Here is a 22380-nt window from a genome sequence, read left to right on the forward strand (position 1 = left end):
TCAGAATAAAGCGATGCAAAAATAATTATTTTTTCTATAAAATAGTTTTTATTATATAAAAGCACCAAAACATAAAAAAACAAATATAAATGAGGTATCACTGTAATTGTACTGACCCAAAGGATAAAACTGCCTTACCAATTTTACCACACACGGAACGGAATAAACCCTCCCCAAAATAAGAAATTCATGAATTGCTGTTTTTTTCTGTCTCCTAAAAATCGGAATAGAAAACGATCAAAAAATGTCATGTGCCCGAAAATGGTATCAATAAAAATGTCTACTCGTCCCGCAAAAAATAAGACCTCACATGACTCTGTGGGTCAAGATATGGAAAAATTATAGCTCTCAATATGTGGTGATGCAAAAACTATTTTTTGCAATAAAAAGCGTCTTTTGGTGTGTGACAGCTACCAAACAGAAAAACCCACTATAAGGCCTCTTTCACACATCCTGATATTTCAGGTACCGGAAATGTTAGTGTCAGTGTGTTTTACTTGCGGCACATGTGTGGCATGCCTGTGCCGCATCAGTACCACATGGACGGGCGCCAGGGAAGAAACGTTACAGTAAGCGCTGTTCCCTGGTGTCGGGTGCTGAACGCGGCTCTCACCATTCTCCCCTGCTCTGTCGGCGCGAACAGGGGAGAATGATGAGAGTTACATTTAAGTAATAAAAGAGACAGAAGGCGGTGACTAATGGGACTATTACTCCCAACAGCCACCCCTGCTGCTGCTAATAACATAAAAATGTTGGTAGTAACAATGTAGTTATTTTGTCCTCACTGCCCAATGGTATAAAATTCTGTGACACACCCATGGTGTCAATATGATCAATGCACCCTGTGAGAATCATGTGGGAATAGTGGATGAGGGCAGGTATATCTCGCCCAGATTCCTTTCCTATGTGGCCTAGTCTGGTCAGTATCGCACCTGCTTACTAATGGATAATGGGAGGTGGATATAAAAGGATGCCAGGTGGTTGTGTGAGTGTCTCAGCCTGGGAACACAGAGAGCCTGTCTGTGTGAGAGACACAAGTGAGTGGAAGCAGTGCCCACTGCAACTGTGGTTTGGCTGGATGGGAGAAGCCCGCCAGTTGGTAGTTAGGTTGTCCATTGTTTAGTTAGTGCCGGACAGGCAAGGATTTGTTTTATGTTTTATTTCCTTTTGCATTGCTTTCACCGTTAATAAACCTGACCCAGGGTCAGTTATACACGAATCCCAGCTCTGCGCCTGAGTTTCATGCTGAACGCACGTGACCTTTGACCCCAGCAAAGGCGATCCCGGAGTGTTTTATCACAACCCCTAGATGAATTCATTGAGAGGTGTAGTTCATAAAATGGGGTCACTTATGGGTGGTTCTGCTGTTTTAGCACCTCATGGGCTCTCCCAGTGAGTCATGGCACCTGCAAACCATAACAGTAAAATCTGGCACTCCTTCTCTTCCGAGCTCTGCCAACAGTGGTTTACCCCAACATATGGGGTATCAGCGTGCACTCAGGACAAATTTCACAACAACTTTTGGTGTCCAATTTCTCCTGTTACACTTGGGAAAATAAAAAACTGGGGGCAAAAGGATCATTTTTGTGAAAAAAATAATATTTTTTATGGCTCTACGTTATAAACTTCTGTGAAGCACTTGGGGGTTCAAAGTGCTCACCACACATATAGATAAGTTCCTTAAGGGGTCTAGTTTCCAAAATGGTGTCAATTGTGGGGGGGGGGTTCCACTGTTTAGGCACATCAGGGGATCTCCAAATACGACACGGTGTTCGATCTTAATTCCATCCAATTTTGCGTTGAAAAAGTCAAACAGCGCTCCTTCCCTTCCGAGCTCTGCTATGCGCCCAAACAGTGGTAACCCCCACATACAGGATATGAGCATACTCAGGACAAATTGCACAACATCATTTGGGGTCCAATTTCTCCGGTTACCCTTAGTAAAAAAAAAAAAAAAAAATTGGATCTGAAGTAAATATTTTGTGGAAAAAAAGTTAAATGTTCATATTTTTTTTAAACATTACAAAAATTCCTGTGAAGCACCTGAAGGGTTAATAAACTTTTTGAATGTGGTTATGAGCACCTTGAGGGGTGCAGTTTTTAAAATGGTGTCACTTTTGGGTATTTTCTATCATATAGACCCCTCAAAGTGACTTCAAATGTGATGTGGTCCCTAAAAATAAAATGGTGTTGTAAAAATGAGAAATCGCTGGTCAACTTTTAACCCTTATAACTTCCTAACAAAAAAAAATTTTGGTTCCAAAACTGTACTGATGTAAAGTAAACATGTGGGAAATGTTACTTATTTAGTGTTTTATGTGTTTTATCTCTGTGATTTAAGAGCATGAAAATTAAATTTGGAAAGTGTGAAATTTTAAAATTTTTTTGCCAAATTTCCATTTTTTTCCTCACAAATAAACACAAGTCATATCAAGGAAATTTTGCCACTAACATGAAGTACAATATATCACGAGAAAACAGTGTCAGACTCACCAGGATCCATGGAAGCGTTCCAGAGTTATTGCCTCATATAGAGACAGTGGTCAGAAATGTAAAAATTGGTCCGGTCATGAACGTGCAAACCACCCTTGGGGGTAAAGGGGTTAAACTTGGCTTAATAACAAAATGTTGTAGTTGTAATTGATCGTGATGGAAATGGTTTCCAGTATATTTGAATGAGAAGTTTAGAAGACTGGAAACTAAGGATAAAATAAAGGCCAGCATTTTTATTGGCCCCAAAATCAACAAACTATTGCACGATGACTCATTCAGAACAAAACTGACCCCTCTGGAACTTGCAGCTTGGGATGCATTTGTCCTAGTAGTGCAGGACTTTCTTGGGAAAAGACTAGCTGAAAACTCTGCTGAACCAATAGACAACACGCTTAAAGCATACAAACCACTTGACAGCCGAATGTCATAGAAAATGTATTTCTTACATTTCCATTTTGACTTTTTTCCACCCAATTTGGGACATGCAAGTGAAGAACATGGAGAGAGGTTCCATGAAGATATTTCTACAAAGGATAACAGATATCACGGCCGCTGGAATCCCATCATGATGGGGAACTTCTGCTGGCTTTTGCAAATGGCACATACAGTATGACCTCTCACAAGCTCAAAAGCAAATGCCTGAAGCACTTTTAACAGTACTGGGCCTGTCATCTTGTAATAGATTCCTCTAGATCAGACCTGGTCAAAGAGCGGCCCGCGGGCCACATCCGGCCCTCTGTCTCAGTCCGGTCAGCGGACCGAGACAACCATGGGGCTGGAAACCAGAAGTCCGCAGTCCGCATGGTGCCCGCCCGCTCGCTGTCTCCATCTGCGCTGAGTGCGTTGGTGTTGGAGGGGCCTCCAGCCACTTCGTCCACACATCAGCGTGTGAAACAGCTGACGAGGTCATTTCATCGCGTCAGCTGTGTACTGCAGAGAGTCAGCACACCGGAGACAGGAGCAGAACACTGGGGAACGGGACTGAGGTGAGCATGTGGTGGTTTTTTTCATATGAATGGGATGTTTGGGTGGGCATGGGGAGGCTATGGGGGTGTCGTGCAGATCATGGGGATGCTATGGGGTGTCGTACAGAACATGGGGATGCTATGGTGGTGTCGTACAGAACATGGGAAGCTATGGGGGTGTCGTGCAGAACATGGGGAGGCTATGGGGGTGTCGTGCAGAACATGGGGAGGCTATGGAGGTGTCGTCCAGAACGTAGGGATGCTATGGTGGTGTCGTACAGAACATGGGAAGCTATGGGGGTGTCGTGCAGAACATGGGGAGGCTATGGGGGTGTCATGCACAACATGGGGATGCTATGGTGGTGTCGTCCAGAACGTAGGGATGCTATGGTGGTGTCGTACAGAACATGGGAGGCTATGGGGGTGTCGTGCAGAACATGGGGATGCTATGGTGGTGTCGTGCAGAACATAGGGATGCTATGGTGGTGTCGTACAGAACATGGGAGGCTATGCGGGTGTCGTGCAGAACATGGGGATGCTATGGTGGTGTCGTGCAGAACATGGGGAGGCTATGGGGTGTCGTGCAGAACATGGGGAGGCTATGGGGGTGTCGTGCAGAACATGGGGAGGCTATGAGGGTGTCATGCAGCGCATTGGTAGGCTATGGGGGTGACTTACTGTGCATGGGGAGACTATAGGGTGACATGCTGCACATGGGGATGCCATGAGGGTGACATGCAGCACATGGGGAGGCTAAGGGGGTGATATGTTGCACATGGGAAAGCTGTGGGGGCGACATGCAGTATATGAGGAGGCTATGTTGGCCTCATGCTGTATATAGGGAGCCTGTGGGGGCTTTATGCAGTATATATAGGGAGGCTGTGGGGCCTCATTTAGTGTATATAGGGAGGCTGTGGGGCTCAAGCAGTATATATAGGGATGCTGTTGTGGGGCTCATGCTTTATATGGGGAGACTGTGTGGGGTTCATGCTTTATATTGGGAGACTGCGTGGGGCTCAAGCTCTATATGGGGAGGCTGTGTGGGGCCTCATGCTGTGTTTGGGGAGACTGTGTGGGGCTCATGCAGCATATATAGGGAGGCTGTGTGGGGCTCAAGCTGTATATGGGGAGGCTGTGTGGGGCCTCATGCTGTGTATGGGGAGACTGTGTGGGGCCTCATGCTGTGTATGGGGAGACTGTGTGGGGCTCATGCAGTATATATCGGGAGGCTGTGTGGGGCTCATGCTTTATATGGGGAGGCTGTGTGGGGCTTCATGCTGTGTATGGGGAGACTGTGTGGGGCTCATGCAGTATATTTAGGGATGCTGTGTGGGGCTCATGCTGTATATGTGGAGGCTGTGTGGGGTTCATACAGTGTATATGGGGAGGCTGTGTGGGGCTCATACAGTGTATATGAGGAGGCAGTATGGGGCTCATGCAGTGTATATAGGGAGGCTGTGTGGGGCTAATGCTGTATATTGCGAGGCTGTGTGGGGCTCATGTTGTATAAGCTGTATATGGGGAGGCTGTGTTGAGCTCATGCTGTATCCATATACAGCATGAGCTCAACACAGCCTCCCCATATACAGCTTATACAGCATGAGCCCCACACAGCCTCGGAATATACAGCATTAGCCCCACACAGCCTCCCTATATACACTGTATATATATATATATATATATATATATATATATATATATATATATATACACACACTGCATATATATACACTGAGGTTTTGTGAGGCTCATGCTGTATATGGGGGAGGCTGTGTGGGGGTCATACTGTATATGGGGGAGGCTGTGTGGGGATCATGCAGTATATGTGGGAGGCTGTGTGGGGCTCATGCAGTATATGAGGGGGCTGTGTGGGGCTCATGCAGTATATATAGGGAGGCTGTGTGGGGCTCATGCAGTATATATAGGGAGGCTGTGTGGGGCTCATGCAGTATATATAGGGAGGCTGTGTGGGGCTCATGCAGTATATATAGGGAGGCTGTGTGGGGCTCATGCAGTATATATAGGGAGGCTGTGTGGGGCTCATGCAGTATATATAGGGAGGCTGTGTGGGGCTCATGCAGTATATATAGGGAGGGGCTGTACTCAGGTTCAAATGATATATAACGGGATGTCAGCATACTTAATTTTGCTCAATATTAAGTGATACAATTAATATTATTATCAATAATATAATTATAATATATCGATGTTAATATTGAGTAGAATTAATTTCAGCTTATTGGTTCGGCCCTCCACAACAGTCACGGTCTCTCATGTGGCCCCTCGGGAATATTTCCCACCCCTGCTCTAGATGAAGAAGTAATACTGCAGGAAATAGTGGCCCATCCCAACAGGATAGCTTCTTGCAATTGACGCAAATAAGCTGGAGAAACTGACGTTGTAAAAAGTCTGTTTTAGGCTAGTTTCCCATTAGCGTTTTTGGGCGCAGCGCTTCGTGCGCTATCGGGCACATGCGCCCCTATGTTTAACATGGTGGGCGCATGGTCTAGCGCTTGCACGCATTAATGTGCAATTTCATGTGCATGCGTTTTTTGCAGGTGTACGCCTAGATGCGCCAGACGCTACATGTTGCTTTTTTGTTCCGCCCAACCTCGTTAAAAAAACGCATGCGCTCGCGTGCGCACGGAATGCGCCAAAAAAATCACATTACAGTCTATGGGGTCGCTGGAGTGTGCATGGACATGCGCTCGCCTGCGCTTTTGAGCGCATGCGCTTTTTGAGTAAACATGTCTAGACACTGGTTTAAACCACCCCCTACACAAAGAAACATTGTTTGGGGGGTAGTGTAGATAAAAGAAGGTGTTTGCACTGGCAGAACAATACTCTACAGACAGCCTGCAAGAGACCAGAGCCCTTTCTGCATTTGGAGCAAAGCTGCAACATCAAGAATGTGAGTATTCTAAAACCTAATGTCTGCCTGTCCTTTTAAATGTATTATGTACTAATGCCTTTTATTTTTTTTATTGCAGCATGTCTTCTGGGGATGAATATTGGCCATCCCTGGTGAACTGGCCCAAGCAGAGTGTGAAGTGAGTATCTCCCTGCCGTACATTTTGGGTAAGTATTTGCTGCTGCATGTACACATGTGGCAAATTAATTTTTGTTCTTTTTCAGACCTCATCGGACATGGTTTCGGAGGCCGAAGTGCAGGAGCAGCCAAGCCAAGTGCCGGCAGTGAGACGGCATGTAAGTATAGACTGATTGTGAATGTCCATTTCTTTTTGTTTTATTTTTTTTCCCCTGCCTTTTTTTCTGTCCTGTTTTTCATCTTCAATCTTTCTTCTTTTCTGTACGCTTTTCTATCTTTTCCATTTACAAATATTTCCAAGATTCTAATGGTTTTTTTGTCTAGGTTACACATCGGGATGAAGACATCGTTCTGGACAATGACGCCCTGATTAACCTGGTCCAGGAGTGTGTCCCGTTGTGGGACAGCCGTGATCCGCAGCACGCAGACAAGGTGATGACCCGGCGGCTCTGGAACGAGGTGGCCACAGCGCTGATAGATGGCTGGGAGAACGCCTGTACCAGGGTCCGCAAGGATTTTCATAAGTATTTCAATGCTCTTTGATGCCGCAGTGACTCTTGGCCGTGATCACACAGGTGTGTGTCATGCTAGATATATTCTAACATGATACACAATTGTGTTATCATGGCCAACAGTGAGTGCATTGTCTACTGCATTGCTGTGTGATGCCGCTTTGACTCTTGGCCGTGTTCACACAGGTGTGTGTCATGCTAGATATATTCTAGCATGATACACAATTGTGTTATCATGGCAAACAGTGAGTGCATTGTCTATTGTATTGCTGTGTGATGCCGCAGTCACCTTTGCCGTGATCACACGGGTGTGTGTGATGATAGTGATTTGGCCAACAGTGCATTGTCTACTTTTTTTTTTTATTTCTTTTTCCCATAGTGAACAAAGTCAGAACCCGTTGGCGCTCGATGAAGGACCGCATCAACAGGGATGTTAGTAATGAGGGCCAGGTTCACAGTGGTGCTGGGGCAAGGACAAGAACAAAATACCGATACCATCGGGCATTGGAGTTCCCAAGACCAATCCTTGCCACCAGAGCGCAATTATTTTTTTGTATTGTATTGTTTTTTACTCTGTGCTTTTCTTTTCCACAGGAGTTGGCGCTTGTAAATGCATAATAGTAATTTTTTTATTTTATTTTCACAGCACCTGGAGCGGTCCTTCATTGAACGACCTCGGACCCGTCCCAGCCATCCGACAGCCAGGAAGAAGTTTTCATGTCGGCAACACAGACAGCTGGTGACCAGGAAGCTGGTCAATCAGGTGTTCCCCTGTCCCAGGTCTCTGCCACTGGTTTTGTGGGCACTTCCCGCCAGCGGCAGAGGGCCTCGGACAGGAATGTCATGCCCGAGTTCCTTCACTTGAGCTCGGTCTTTCAGCAAGGCCTCAAGGCGCTGTCAGACAGAGTGGAAAGCGGTTTTAACAACATGGACAACCGCTTCCAGTCTGTCGACAGTCGCCTTGACCGTCTGGAAGCCAACCTCAACAGACCAGCGCACCATTTATTCAGCAAAATTGAACGGGCCATGGCGGAACACCTTAGTCCTGATCAACAGCTGACTGTGCTGCAGGCCTGCAACACTGCTTTCTTGCAGGCTATGCCACAGAGTCAGTACAGACAGCAGTCAGTGGTCATTTCCAACTGTGCCACCACTGACTCGCTTCACCTCACTACCGACTTCTGCTGCATACCACTGCACGGTCACCTGCATTCAAAGCCAAGCCGGACACCACTACACCACACCAAGGCCGAGTGCTGCTGGACACTCCACCGCCACCACCATGGCAAGCGCTGCTCCTGTCTGGACCACCACCGACACCACCACGCTTGCTTGGAGCAACGCCAACACTCCTCCAGCCTGGACCGGCACTGCCACCAACACGTCTCCAGCCTGGATCAGCACTGCCAACACTCCTCCAGCCTGGACCAGCACTACCGCCAACACTCCTCCAGCCTGGACCAGCACTGCCGCCAGCACTCCTCCAGCCTGGACCAGCACTGCCGCCAGCACTCCTCCAGACTGGACCAGCACTGCCGCCAGCACTCCTCCAGACTGGACCAGCACTGCCGCCAGCACTCCTCCAGACTGGACCAGCACTGCCGCCAGCACTCCTCCAGACTGGACCAGCACTGCCGCCAGCACTCCTCCAGACTGGACCAGCACTGCCGCCAGCACTCCTCCAGACTGGACCAGCACTGCCGCCAGCACTCCTCCAGACTGGACCAGCACTGCCGCCAGCACTCCTCCAGACTGGACCAGCACTGCCGCCAGCACTCCTCCAGACTGGACCAGCACTGCCGCCAGCACTCCTCCAGACTGGACCAGCACTGCCGCCAGCACTCCTCCAGACTGGACCAGCACTGCCGCCAGCACTCCTCCAGACTGGACCAGCACTGCCGCCAGCACTCCTCCAGACTGGACCAGCACTGCCGCCAGCACTCCTCCAGACTGGACCAGCACTGCCGCCAGCACTCCTCCAGACTGGACCAGCACTGCCGCCAGCACTCCTCCAGACTGGACCAGCACTGCCGCCACCACTCCTCCAGCCTGGACCAGCACTACCGCCACCAATCCTCCTGCAAGGACCAGCACTGCCACCATGACTCCAACTGCAAGGACCAGCACTGGCACCGCCACCACTGAGCAGCAGCAGCATCATCAGCAACAGGGGGACCTACATTCTCTATTTCATCCCATGCAGCCAAGGTCACCCAGCTCCAGGCGATCAGAAAGTGTAAGGCAGTCAGCCAGCTCCAGGAGGTCCAGGCAAGACACACAAACGCAAAAGAGACACAAAAATAGAGAACTTTGCCCGTCCCTCCTCCCTCAGCTACCACTGTGTCTCAACCTTCCTCTCGTTCCATCTCTGAGCTCCCTTCTCCCCAAACCTTTGTTGCCCCTTCCCCTCGAACCCCTTCCTCATCTCTCCACACCCACAACGTGCCACCATCTTCCCCCAAACGTCGTTCCCAATAAAACCTTTTTTTAATAAATGAAAAAACCTGGTTTCCCCTAATACTGTTTGATAATTGTTTTTTTTGCCACCTACACACACTGCGCCGTACACGTTGTCTTTTTTCCACCACATAGCTCCATTAATGACACGTTTCATATGTCATTCCTGGAGATATGTGTATTCAAAAACACAAATATATGACTTGTATTTTCACCACCAGTCTCTTCAGTCTGCTAATATTGCACAGACTGAATAGAGGATGGTGTTGAGCGCGAAGCATATCTATTGTTACCTTGCCAGGTATCAAAGAGTTAATTGAGGATGGTGTGTTTTTACCATCATCATTTCACTCTTTGTGACACAAGGCCATGGGATTCTAGATATACCTTGTAAATAACCACATCCTCTATTCAGTGTGCGGTGTATAAACCGAGGAGATGATGTAGAAAATACACGTCATATGTACAATACCCTGGCCTCGTATCATAACTATTTATCAAACTTGGGCAGGTGAATACACATATGAGTTAACCTTCAGCGTCGCTTCAATCTGCATTATCTATTGCACGCAGACTGGAGCGATGCTGGAGTTTAACTCATGTGTATTCACCTGCCCAGGTGTGCTAACTTCACCAGACACCAGGCCTGGGGATTGTAGAAGTTGTCTAAACTTTATCATCTCTCCAGTCTGCGTTCATACTGAAGCCACAGTGGAGATCCTATTTTAATATTTATTCTCACATGGTCAGGTGTCATAAAGAGTGAAGGATGCTATTGCATCCCAAAATCACTATTTGTAACATCAGGCCATGTGATTGAAATATGTATTATCTCCAACGTCGCTGCACATTGAACACAAACTGTTGAGATGATAAAGGTCATACAACTTGTGTGTATGTAGTCACCTGGCCAGGAGTCCTACTAAATTCATCATGCACAAAACACAGCATCATGAATTCACTGGTACACCTGGGCAGGTGATTATTGTATTGGAGTGTACAAAAACAAAGTGCACTCGGTACAGGTATCAAAACAGGTTTTTTATTAACATACACACAAGAAAACATTTTTACACCATTTGATCTTGCCATTCCACACGTCCTACATCTGAGATAAAATAGGCCGCAAATTAGTCGCTCATTTGGCCAACTTCAATGGATGACCGGAGAGGGTGCTGAGTGAATTCAGGCAATGGGTTTGGAGCTGCATCATCGAGTTCAAAGTTAGGGTGCTCTTTAGCCATTACAAAATTATAAAGAACCACACACGCCTTCACCACCTCATCCACTGTTTCCAGTTTCAGATTAATGGCTGTGCCGAGAATGCGCCATCTGGAGACAAGAATACCAAAGGCACAGTCTACAGTTCTTCGTGCCCTGGTCAGTCTGTAATTAAAGATTTTTATGTTGTGGTCAAAGTCCCGGCTGGAGAAGGGTTTCAGCAGGTTTTGGCACATTTGAAAGACCTCATCCCCAACCATTGCAAATGGCTGTGGCGGACCTTCGGTGTGGGGAAGAGGCCGTGGCATGGGGAAATTGAAATGGTTGCCATACAACCTCCAGCCCATGTCTGAGTTCTTAAAAGCCTGGGAGTCATTCCCACTGCCAAATGACCCAATGTCCACTGCAACAAACACACAGTCTGCATCCGCAATGGCCATGAGTACTGTAGAAAAGTACTTTTTGTAGTTATAGTACTCCGATCCACTTCTTTTGGGTTTGATTATCCGGATGGGTTTCCCATCCACCGCTCCCAAACAGTTGGGGAAATTGGAGACTGTCCAGAATTTGTCAGCAATATCTATCCACTTTTCCGCGGTGGGCAGGGGCATAAATTCTGGATAGAGAATGTCCCACAAAGCCCGGCGGTAGGTGTCTGCAACTATTCCCGACAAGGTGGATATTGCAATCCGGTACTGGAAGTTGAGTGAAGAGAGGGTCTCTCCAATAGCCAGGAATCTGCCAAACCGAGAAAGAACAAAAATTAATATTTATGTACTGTATATGGTTTTTTAAAACAATAAAATAAAAAAAAAGCTAGTACATGGCATAACAATAATTTTGCAGGCTTTTGCTTACTACATGGCAGAACAATAATTCTGCAGGCTTGAGTATAGTACATAGCAGAAGAAAAGAAAATTATGCAGGCATTGGTTTGTAAAGATTACATACCGTAATGTGACCAGGAGCCATTCCTCAGGAGGAATCGCACGACGAGCTGTGTGTCCTGTCTCCGGATGGATTCTTGAACACGAGCAAGTAAATCCATGAAGCTTTGTTGGCACATCCGGGTAGGTATAGTCACTAAATTTCTCCGGGTTTGCCTGGAGCTCGCTGTAGAGGGTGTGGTACGCTCAGCGGTTCTCCCGGACTTCAATAATCGGATGTATCCACAAACGCCGCCGCTGCCGTCTTTTCTGTCTCTCGCTCTCCCTTTGTTGCTGGCAAGCAAATGCAAAAACCTGAGAAACCGCGATGTCCGGATCCAAGTTGAAAAGTCTTCCAGTGCAGATCCATGTTCACAAAGTAAAAAGCAACAAAATCTGAAGAATTCAGCTGTAAACAAGGTATATATAAAGAATTCCCATGACACACGCCCATTGGTGGAGTCTGTTTCAAGAATTTTGCAAGGATTTTCCTCCTTTGAAATGTGACACCTAGACAACGCATGCGCATAAAAAATGCAAAAGCATGCAAAAACGCATGAAAACGCATACAAACGCTGCGTTTTTTGTCGTCATGCGCACGCTGATGCGTTAAAAAAAAAAAAAAAAAAATCGCAGTATTTACAAGCGTTTAAGCGTTTTTTGCATGCGTTTTATGTGCGCACGAAACGCTGCGCAAAACGGCGCAAATGTGAAACTAGCCTTACCTCAGAGATGCTCTATAAAATTAAAATATGAGAACTATGAAGGCCGGGGAAGCAATAAAAACTCTCTAATGTTCCTGGAATCAATCTTTGACTAGTGAACCATTGTGTCATGGAACATTGTCCTGCTATCGTAAGGTAAACAGCTGAATTGAAGTGGCCAAAATGCCAAAGTGCTTATGTAGGCCCTAGTGTCAAAACATCCATCCCCTGCCATTACTCCACCTGCACCAGCCTGAAATGACAACACCTACCTGAAAGGATACATGGTGCAACAGAAATCTGGAGTCATCTGACTAAACAATGTTTTTCACTGATCAGTGATAACATTTTTACTCAATTAAGCTTTTTCTTTCTATTACCCTCACATAATGGTGGCACTGGAACTGTTCATCTGGTGTTATAGAACATCTGTGAGAAGGACCACTGACTGTATTAGCTGGACACCATTGCTCCATTCATTTGAAATTTACAAGACAGTGCACTACCTGCTCCTCAGCACAATTATTGATAACCTCCTCGACAAGTCGTTTACATCCACAGGATCCCCCTTTCAATGTATTTTGTTCCTCGATCACAACATTCTCAGTACTTTTGACAAAAAACCTCTTGAAGTTGAGAGTTTTTCAAAATTTGGGTCTTACCTAGCTGAAGTGCTCAATATTCCCAGTCTAATGTGGTTTCACACTGAAAAATTATCATTTTCTATTACACTTCTGGGTTACATGTCTAATCAAATTTCAAGTAAGAAATTGGACATTCAGTGTATAATACTGGTGGATAAAACAAGACTGAACACAAAACCTTCTACATATCACAGGGGAGAGTTCATGACGCCTTCTCTCCATCTACCTGATGATCCTGAGGAACCTTGAGATCTTCTTGCTTACAGTCCTGTGGAAGAAGAGGACGGGGACATCTCTCTGGTGTTGTCTTCTCACTGGATAGAACTGGAGGAAACACATACAGGGACTGAATTCATTCTTTACATACAGATAATTATAGGCCGTGTGTATTTAGTCCTGTCTATTACCTGGTGGTGTGAGGGGCTGGGGAACCTCCATCATGACGTCCTTGTACAGATCTTTGTGTCCTTCTAAATACTCCCACTCCTCCATGGAGAAATAGACAGTGACATCCTGACACCTTATAGGAACCTGACACATACAATGATACCGTCATCCCCCCGATCCCTCCATAGCATTACTGTATAATGTCCCAGCATTCCCAGCCGTGTCACCTCTCCAGTCAGCAGCTCAATCATCTTGTAGGTGAGTTCTAGGATCTTCTGGTCATTGATGTCCTCATGTATCAGGGGGTGAGGCGGAGACCCCGTGATTGGGCTCAGGGGTCTTCCCCATCCCTCAGACACAGGGGCCTGACAGCGCTCACTAGAGGTCTTCTTCACTACTGTGTAATCCTGGTTATGGAGAGACACATTAATAAACCTCACTACAGACATTTCCAGAGTCCTCACCTCTCCAGTTCTGTCCATCTGTTATTCCCATAGATAAGAATGATGTAATGTGACGTCATCAGAATCTCTCACCTCTCCAGTAAGCCGGAAGAGGATCTCTAGGGTGAGGTGTAATATCCTCTCCGCCATCTTGTCCCTGTCCCTATCCATCCTTGTAGGGTCACTCAGGAGAATTCTCTTATATAGAAGATCTCCACTGAGAGGATCCGATATTGTAGAGACCTGAATGGGGAGATGACGATGTAACATCATAAAGATCCCATGTAAGAAATCTCCGGAGCTGTTACCGGCTTCACATGATCACTACATCCAGTCATGGCCCCGTCCTGCCACCGGTATAACACACAGTACAATTATATTCACATATAGAGATTTATCACATAATATCCCCAATCTAGCAGCAATAACAAAGAAATTTAAGGCTGTATGCACACGATGCGTTTTTTTTCCTCGTGAAATTGGCTCAAAAATGCTATGGAATCCTTATGCCAGTAAAGTCAATGAGAATCCTGAAGTGTCGTGCACATGATCAGTATTTTTCCTTTCAGGATTTGCACTTCGTTTAAACCCACAGCATGTCAATTCTTTGCTCCTTTTTAACTTGTTTTTTGACCCATTGAGTGCACAGGGAAAAAACGCAAGCAAAAAAACGCAATAGCCATTCTACTCCATGCTGTTTTTTTTTTATTTTTATTTTTTCAGTGCCAAACATTTAGATCAGGATGAGGTTGTCCTAGTAGTGGACAACCCCTTTAAGACAAAAAAAACCACACAAAATAAAGATAAAAAAATATTACACCAATTAATACTCTTATCTATGTAAAAATAAAAAGGACACTTTTTTCTTTTATTGCCGACTACAGAATGGCCCCATCTATAAAACTGACACACTAGTTAACCCTTACAGTGAACGCCGTTAAAAAAAAGGTGCCAATAAAATTATGGTTTTTCATCATACCGATGGAAAAAAATGTTGAATAAAACGCGATCAAAAAGACCAATGGCAACTGAAAACGTCATCTTATCACTGCAAAAACAATATTTTTTTTCTATAAAATTGATTTTATTGTGTAGAAATGACAAAACATGAAAAAATATATAAATTTGGTATCACTCTAATTGTACTGACCCGACAAATAAAGCTGCCTTATCACTTTTACCACAAGGTGAACAGCATAAAAAAAAAATCTCCGAGTTGCTGGTTTTTGTTCATTCTGCCTCCCAAAAATTGGAATAGAAAGCGATAAAAAAAAATCTTGTGTCCGAAAATGGTGCCTATAAAAACGTTTACTTGTCCTGCAAAAAATAAGCCTCACATGACTGTCGGCAGAAATATACAAAACTTACAGCTTTGTATACAAAAACACAGGTTTTTAGTGTATGATAGCAGCCGAACTTAAAAAAGCTGATATCAATCTTGAAATTCTATAATTACATAGACCCGAAGATTAAAGTCATCAAATCACATATTCTGCAAAAGGAACGCCATAAAAAAATAGTAAAACCAATTCTTGACCCGTTACTGATTTATTCATTGTGCCTCCCAAAGATTGCAGTAAGGCTTGCCTCACATTTATACTGCTCTCTACGCTGAGCACTTACACCACGGTTTCTGTGTAAATCTCTGAAATCAGTGATTCAGAAGGAACCTCCGGCAGTAGATTCCCTACAATGGGGCAGATGGAGACAGTGTGGACTGGCCTATGATCCAGTGGTGCCCATCTTTTTAGGCATGCATAAAAGTGCAGTCTCCCACGGTTTTGTGCACCTCTTAAAAACCAAACACCACCGAATAGAAACCACACATAGTCCAGAGTGTCTCTGCTGCCTCATTAGTGAATGAATCCTTTAGGGGTTTCATTTGAATCACAAATTTTGTAGATTTAGATGGAAACCCTGATGTAAGTGCTCAGCGTAGAGCACAGGATAAATGTAATTAAAAATATTCTATACCCCAAAATGCCAACAACAGCTTCTCCTCAACCCACAAAAAACAAATCCTCACCAAGGTTCATCATCTGTTACCAGAATTATAGTGGATGTCTACATTACTGGTAGCACAAAAGCTCTGGAAAAGTAACTTGGCTCTCACCACAAGAAATCCAGAAAAATCTGTACTCCCACATCCAAATGTCCTCTCCTCCTGAGCCTCACAGTGTGCTTAAACCGCAGTTAGCGTCCACATGTTTGGCATTACTGTAGCGAAGAGAGCTCAATTTATAGTGTGCATGTCTCCAGAAGCATGAGCATCGCATATTTACATTTTCACTTCACAACATCCATTGCTGCTCATTTCTGTAAATCACTCATGGAGTCAGTATGGCTGATCCAGGGGAGCTGCAGGGAACTGGTGTTCGTAGACACCATCCAAGGGCTCCACAACCAATGAGGCATCTAAACAGACCCAGCAGACCATAGGTGAGGCATACACAGGAAGGTTTCAGAAGCCATTATGTCCATCACCCCCCAGGTCTGCCTCAGGAAGAGGACCAGAGTGGATTAATAACTGCAACAATAAACGGCAACTACAAGTGCTGTGCCAGATTTACGGATTGAATACCAGGCCCCCGACATTCGATCGAATTTAATCCAGGAACCACAGGTGGCAGAGGACACCATGTGTGGACGCAATGGATACGAGTAAGTTCTCGTCAATTATTTGTGAAATTTAATCGCAAGGAAGACATAAAATATGCTTTGCGGAAACTGGAAAATACAAAGTTTTGTTTTCATGAAGGTGAGACCTCTTACATTCGTGTCTGTGCTTAAAGACATGCTGATGGACTGTCCCCCGATAAGTGGAGGATGATTGGAAGACTATCACATCCGGCTAATTAAGATAGGAGCAACATGATGACACAGAATTTAATCTTAATTATCCAGTCATCTATTTTAAGTAAGCCAGGAGGCCTAGACTTATCTATATGTTGACTTTTGAATTTATGTGTTTGCTTTGGTTGGTCAAGAAAACATTGATCGTATGAGCCTGTAATATTGACTTTTAAGTTGACGTTTGTTGTAACAAATTGTGTTGTTATCCTGGATAACAGAGACACAGGGTAATTGAACAATAGATGTTTGTTAATATGTTGATTACAAATTGTCCAGGAAAGCTTGTTTGATGACTTGCAAAACAGAAAAGGATGAGCTATGCAGATTGATTAAATAAACAATGCAAATTAATCTCATCACACCTTCCCCTGTGAACCATATAAGAGGGGATATGCCTCTGTAACAAGACACCCAGAGATCCAAAGAACCAGAGACTCTTTACAAAACCACAGCAAGGAATGCTCTACAAGACAGCAGCTAGGACATCAAGCCTCCATCACGAGAGACACAGATTTGACACTCTACAGGATACCAGCTTAGGGGACCACTGCAGCGGCTGAAAGAATACAGATATGCTCTATTAACCATCACTGACCCCATGGATACATTTGAGGAAGCCAGGATTTGGATCCACCGATCAACTGAGTCCCATGGAGATGTTCAGAAAAACCCTCTGGTCACCGGGTCTTGTACCTGCTTCCTAAGCTTGTCATTACCTCCTCTCTGTGCGTGCCACAGGTGGTGGTAGTTGGCCATGAAAATCGCAGCTGCTTTAATCCCAGTGAGTCAGTGAAGGGGTGAGAGAGGGTGTAGCTTCCAAAATGAGGTCACTTTTGGGGGCTTCCACTGTTTAATCACATCAGGAGCACTGCAAACGCCATTTTTGCGCTCGAAAAATCCAACAGTGCTCCTTCCCTGCTCCCAAACAGTAGTTTTTGACAACATATGGGGGAATCTGTGTACTCAGGAGAAATTGCACAACAATTTGTAGGGTTCATTTTCTCCTGTTACACTTGTGAAAATGAAAAATTGGAGCTAAACCAACATTTTTGTGGCAAAAGAAACATTTTCATTTTTTCCTTCCACGTTGTTTTAATTACAATGATGTGTCTGAAGGGTTAATAAACTTCTTGAAGTGGTTTTGAGCACCTTGAGGGGTGCAGTTTTTTACAGTAAACGGTGTCACTTTTGGGTATTTTCTGTCACATAAAGTGGCCCAAAGTCACTACAAATGTGATGTGGTCTCTAAAAAAAATGGTTTTGTAAATAGTGATGATAAATAGGGATGAGCAAACGTGCTCGGATAAAGTGTTATCCCATCATGCTCAGGCGCTGAGTGTCTTCGGCGTGCTCGAAAAATATGTTTGAGTGGCCGCGGCTGCTTGTCGTGTGGCTGCTCGACAGCCGCAACACATGCGGGGATCACCTAACAGAAGCGGGGAGTCAAACAGATTTTTCAACCACGGTTAGCACACGAGCTTTCTCGGATAACACCTTATCACAGCGCGCTCGCTCATCACGAATGATAAACTTTTAACCCTAACTTCCCCTCAAAAAATTATGTTTAAAAAATGATGCTGACGTAGACATGTGGGAAATGTTATTAACTGCTTTGCGTGGTAGGACTCTGATTTAAGAGCATGAAAAAAAAAATCATAGTTTGAAAACTGCAAAATTTTCACATTTTTTTGTCAAACTTTCGATATTTTCATGAATAAATGCAAATCAGATCGACCTAAATTTACCATTAAGATTACATCTAAGGCAACTTTCACACATCAGGTTTTTTCCTCATCCGGCTATTTTTAGAAAAACCGGATCCGGCGGAAATTTTGGAGAACTGAAGAAACGGATCCGTTTTTATGCCGGATCCGTCTAGCAGGTTTATATCTGTTCCCTGGGGGCAGGCCAATTGGATCTGAGCATGCGCAGACTTAAAAAAACGGATCTGGTGGCCGGATCCGTCTTTTTCTGGATCCGCAGCCCATAGACTTCCATTGTGGTAAAAAGCCAGAAGCGCCGGATCCGGAGCTATCCGATTTTTCACCGCAGACAAAAAACGTTACTAGAGAATTTTTTTTTCCAGATGCCGGAAACAAAATTTTTGCCGGATCCGGCAAAAGCCAGAACAAACGGAAGGCCATGCAGCACGATCCAGCACTAATACAATTCAATGAGAGAAAAACAGATCCGGAGCCTGATTTCGCCGGACCCGGTTTTTCCAAAAATAGCCGGATCCTGCCTGTCGGAAAAAACCTGATGTGTGAAAGTAGCCTGACACGTCATGAAAAGATGGAATCACTGGAATCTGTTGAAACGTTCCAGAGCTATAACCTCATACAGTGACAGTGGTCAGATGTAAAAAATAAGGCCTGGTCATTAATGTACAAAGATGCTCAGCCCTTAAGGGGTTAAAATCCCCTGACAGTGACAACACAGAGCGGGCGACTGCCATTATGGAGACTGTACAGTAACAGAGCAGGGAGCGACGTCAGGAGGGAAGTAATCCAATACAGACAGAGACCCTGATATAGACAGGAACACGTTCTGTCTCCTGGAATGTGACCGCAGCACTGAGGGGGTTAATGTCCCCTGTGCAGCCCAGTAATGGGGAATCTCCAGCACCTACCTCCACCTGCAGAGCCGCACACCACATATATGGCTGCTCTGTGCGCACAGGACCTGGGATGAGGTCACAGGAGGGGAGGAGTCAGGGGTCACATGATCAGGGGCCTCAGTGTATGAAGGACTCTGCTGTGCTGGTTGTCATGGTGCTGAATGAGGGGAAGTTTCTGTGTGGGGTCAGGAGGGGTTTACAGGGTGGATGTAGCAGAGCCGTGTGTGTACGAGGTGTACGGAGCGGAGCCGTGAGTGTACAAGGTGTACGGAGTAAAGCCGTGTATGAGGTGTACAGTGTGGGGTCAGGAGGGGTTTACAGTGTGGATGTAATCCTGTAACAAAGTCGTGTGTGTACGAGGTGTACAGAGCGGAGCCGTGTGTGTACGAGGTGTACGGAGCGGAGCCGTGTGTGTACGAGGTGTACGGAGCGGAGCCGTGTGTGTATGAGGTGTACGGAGCGGAGCCGTGTGTGTACGAGGTGTACGGAGTGGAGCTGTGTGTGTACGGGGTGTACAGAGCAGAGCCGCGTGTGTACGGGGTGTAGAGCCACACCTCAATTTACAATCACTCTCTGAGTCCCTTCTCCCTCTCACAGACATAGCTTCCCTTCATGACACAGATGCTGCTGCCACTTTTTATAACACCACAATAACAGCAACACTTGTTTCGGCTGCCCCCCTCACGCAGAGCAAAACTCGAACAATCAACAGGCAGCCCTGGCTGACCAGCCTGACCAAAGAACTGAGACAGGTTTCCAGGATCGCTGAGCGGAGATGGAAGAGAACCCACTCTACTGAGCACTTCAACGCATACAAGCAGTCCCTTGCCAGCTTTAAGCCCACACTCTCTGCCGCAAAACAAACTTACTTCGCATCTCTCATATCCTCCCTGTCTCACAACCCTAAACAGCTCTTCAACACTTTCAATTCTCTACTTCGTTCCACAGCACCTCCTCCCTCTCCTCTGATTTCTGCTGAAGACTTTGCCTCCTTCTTTCAGCAGAAGATCGACACGATCAGACAAAACTTTGGCCCGCAGCCCCCAATGCCCCTCTTAGCCGCTCAGCCCTGTTCTGCAAAAGCCAGCTTCTCCACCATGACAGAAGATCAGATCTCCACCCTTCTGTCAAGATCACACCTCACCACTTGTGCCCTTGACCCACTCCTGTCCCACCTCATCCCTAAGGGTAAGTGCACACAGAGTTTTTTGGTGGTGCGGATTTTATAGTAAAATCCGCAGATAAATCCGCAGGACTAAAGTCCTGCGGTTTATCTGCGGATTTGCCTGCAGTTTTGCCCTGCGGTTTCACACCTCATAATGGATAAGGTGTGAAACCGCAGCGGTTCTGCACAAAAAAATTGACATGCTGCGGATTGTAAACCGCAGCAAATCCACGCGGAAAAATCTGCGGCATGTGCACAGCGTTTTCCAGTTTACCATTGAAAACAATGGTACTGTACAGTACAACGCACCTAAATCTGCTGCGGACCCGCAGGGCCAAAACCGCTGCGGATCCGCAGCAGAATCCGCATCGTGTGCACATACCCTAACTTGGCCACAGTCTTCATCCCATCTCTAACACACCTCTTCAACCTTTCACTTACAAATGGTGTCTTTCCCTTATCCTTCAAACATGCCTCAATCACACCCATCCTCAAAAAACGCTGCGGAATCCGCACAAAGAATTGACATGCTGGGTAAAATAAACCGCTGCGTTTCCAGATATAATGGTACTGTACACCGAATGAGAATCTGCTGCAGATCCCAGGGCCAAATCCGCTGCGGATCCGCACACAAATCCGCAACGTGTGCACATACCCTTAATGTTGATGATTATCGCTTACAGCCAATGAAAACCCAAAAGTCAGTTTCTCAGTAAATTAGAATAATTAACAAAAAACACCTGCAAAGGCTTCGTAAGCATTTAAAAAGGTCCCTTAGTCTGTTTCAGTAGGCTCCACAATCATGGGGAAGACTGCTGACTTGACAGATTTCCAGAAGGCAGTCACTGACACACTCCACAAGGAGGGTAAGCCACAAGAGGTCATTGCTCTTGTTTAAAACAAGTTACTTGCTTGGTGTTGTCTCACTACAGCCAAGGAGGCATTTAGTAAAAACTATAAAAATACCCCCTATTCACCTATCGGACCACCTGGGGCCAGGATACTTTATTACTTTGTGCAAGTTTTAGGTATCAAGTAACAGGTGAGTGATATGCACCATATAGGTATCTGCCACATCAATCACAGTTGAGTCCAGGAGAGCATTAAAACCCCTGTACAAGTACACCAAGAAACTCCATATGGTAGAGGTAAGTGGTTGTGTACCAAAGTGTACATCAACTGTTAGTCCACCAGATCTACCTACTTCAGTGTGTATAGACTACATTTAGGCAGAAGAAGCTGTATGGTGGATACTAAAAATACACAAATCAAGGTGCATGACATGCAGCTACTGTAAAACCAAAGGTATCATGCACCATATTTTGATACTGTATGCATGTGTCCAATTAGTCATATACATAGATAATGGAACTTTCTCACCCAAGGTTTTGTTAAGGTCCAGATTAAAAGGTATCAACTCTTTACAAGGCCCATCAGGACGCAGAGGCAGATGTATGTCTCTATTATGCATCCATTTTTAAGGGCAATGTGGGGGATCTTAGCAGGACAGAAGACCACCTGCAAATGTGTTTCTTCCCTCACTGGGATTCATCAGGTGATCTAGTAGTCTGGTAAGGAGGTCCGTACTCTCACCTGTGTATGACCCAATTTGTGGGCACCTTTTACATTATAAAGAAATGCCCAGGTCTCAGACGCCATGTACGTAATTTCCACTTGTCAAAGCGCAAGCTCCAAATCAAACAGCAGACAGCACCTGTATCGTGTGCCAGAAGGTGTGTCATCTACACTACTTCCTCCCTTAGGCAATTTCGCCCACTTATTACGTTGGATGAAGCAACCATAAGTTCTATGTGCGGTAGCTTCCGTGTGCCCTCCTCAGAAAACACATGTGGGAACTCCACCAAGTACTAAGGGATCCGCAAGGCAGAGCCCACCATCTGTGACAGAATGGGTATACAGTGAGACCTACACCTTAAGGACCAC

General features: G+C 45.5%; 1 protein-coding gene across 2 annotated transcripts in view; it reads right to left on the reverse strand.

Moving 5' to 3' along the window:
• LOC141050971 (uncharacterized) overlaps positions 1-22380 on the reverse strand; it is a 76894-nt gene that overhangs the window by 9652 nt on the left and 44862 nt on the right. Inside the window, exons 1-4 of one of the 2 annotated variants that reach the window (XM_073547735.1) lie at positions 13895-14408; positions 13586-13765; positions 13379-13502; positions 13198-13295 (exon numbers count right to left, since the gene is read on the reverse strand). In XM_073547735.1, coding sequence (XP_073403836.1) covers positions 13198-13295; positions 13379-13502; positions 13586-13765; positions 13895-14074 — 582 coding nt within the window. In that variant the 5' untranslated portion in view covers positions 14075-14408. Of the gene's footprint in view, positions 1-13197; positions 13296-13378; positions 13503-13585; positions 13766-13894; positions 14409-20668; positions 20679-22380 lie in introns of those variants that run through there. The other variant, XM_073547736.1, reaches the window with a different exon arrangement.

Source organism: Dendrobates tinctorius, unplaced genomic scaffold (genome assembly GCF_039654945.1).
Source record: "Dendrobates tinctorius isolate UK_male_01 unplaced genomic scaffold, ASM3965494v1 ptg000155l, whole genome shotgun sequence".
Classification (NCBI taxonomy): Eukaryota; Metazoa; Chordata; class Amphibia; order Anura; family Dendrobatidae; genus Dendrobates; species Dendrobates tinctorius.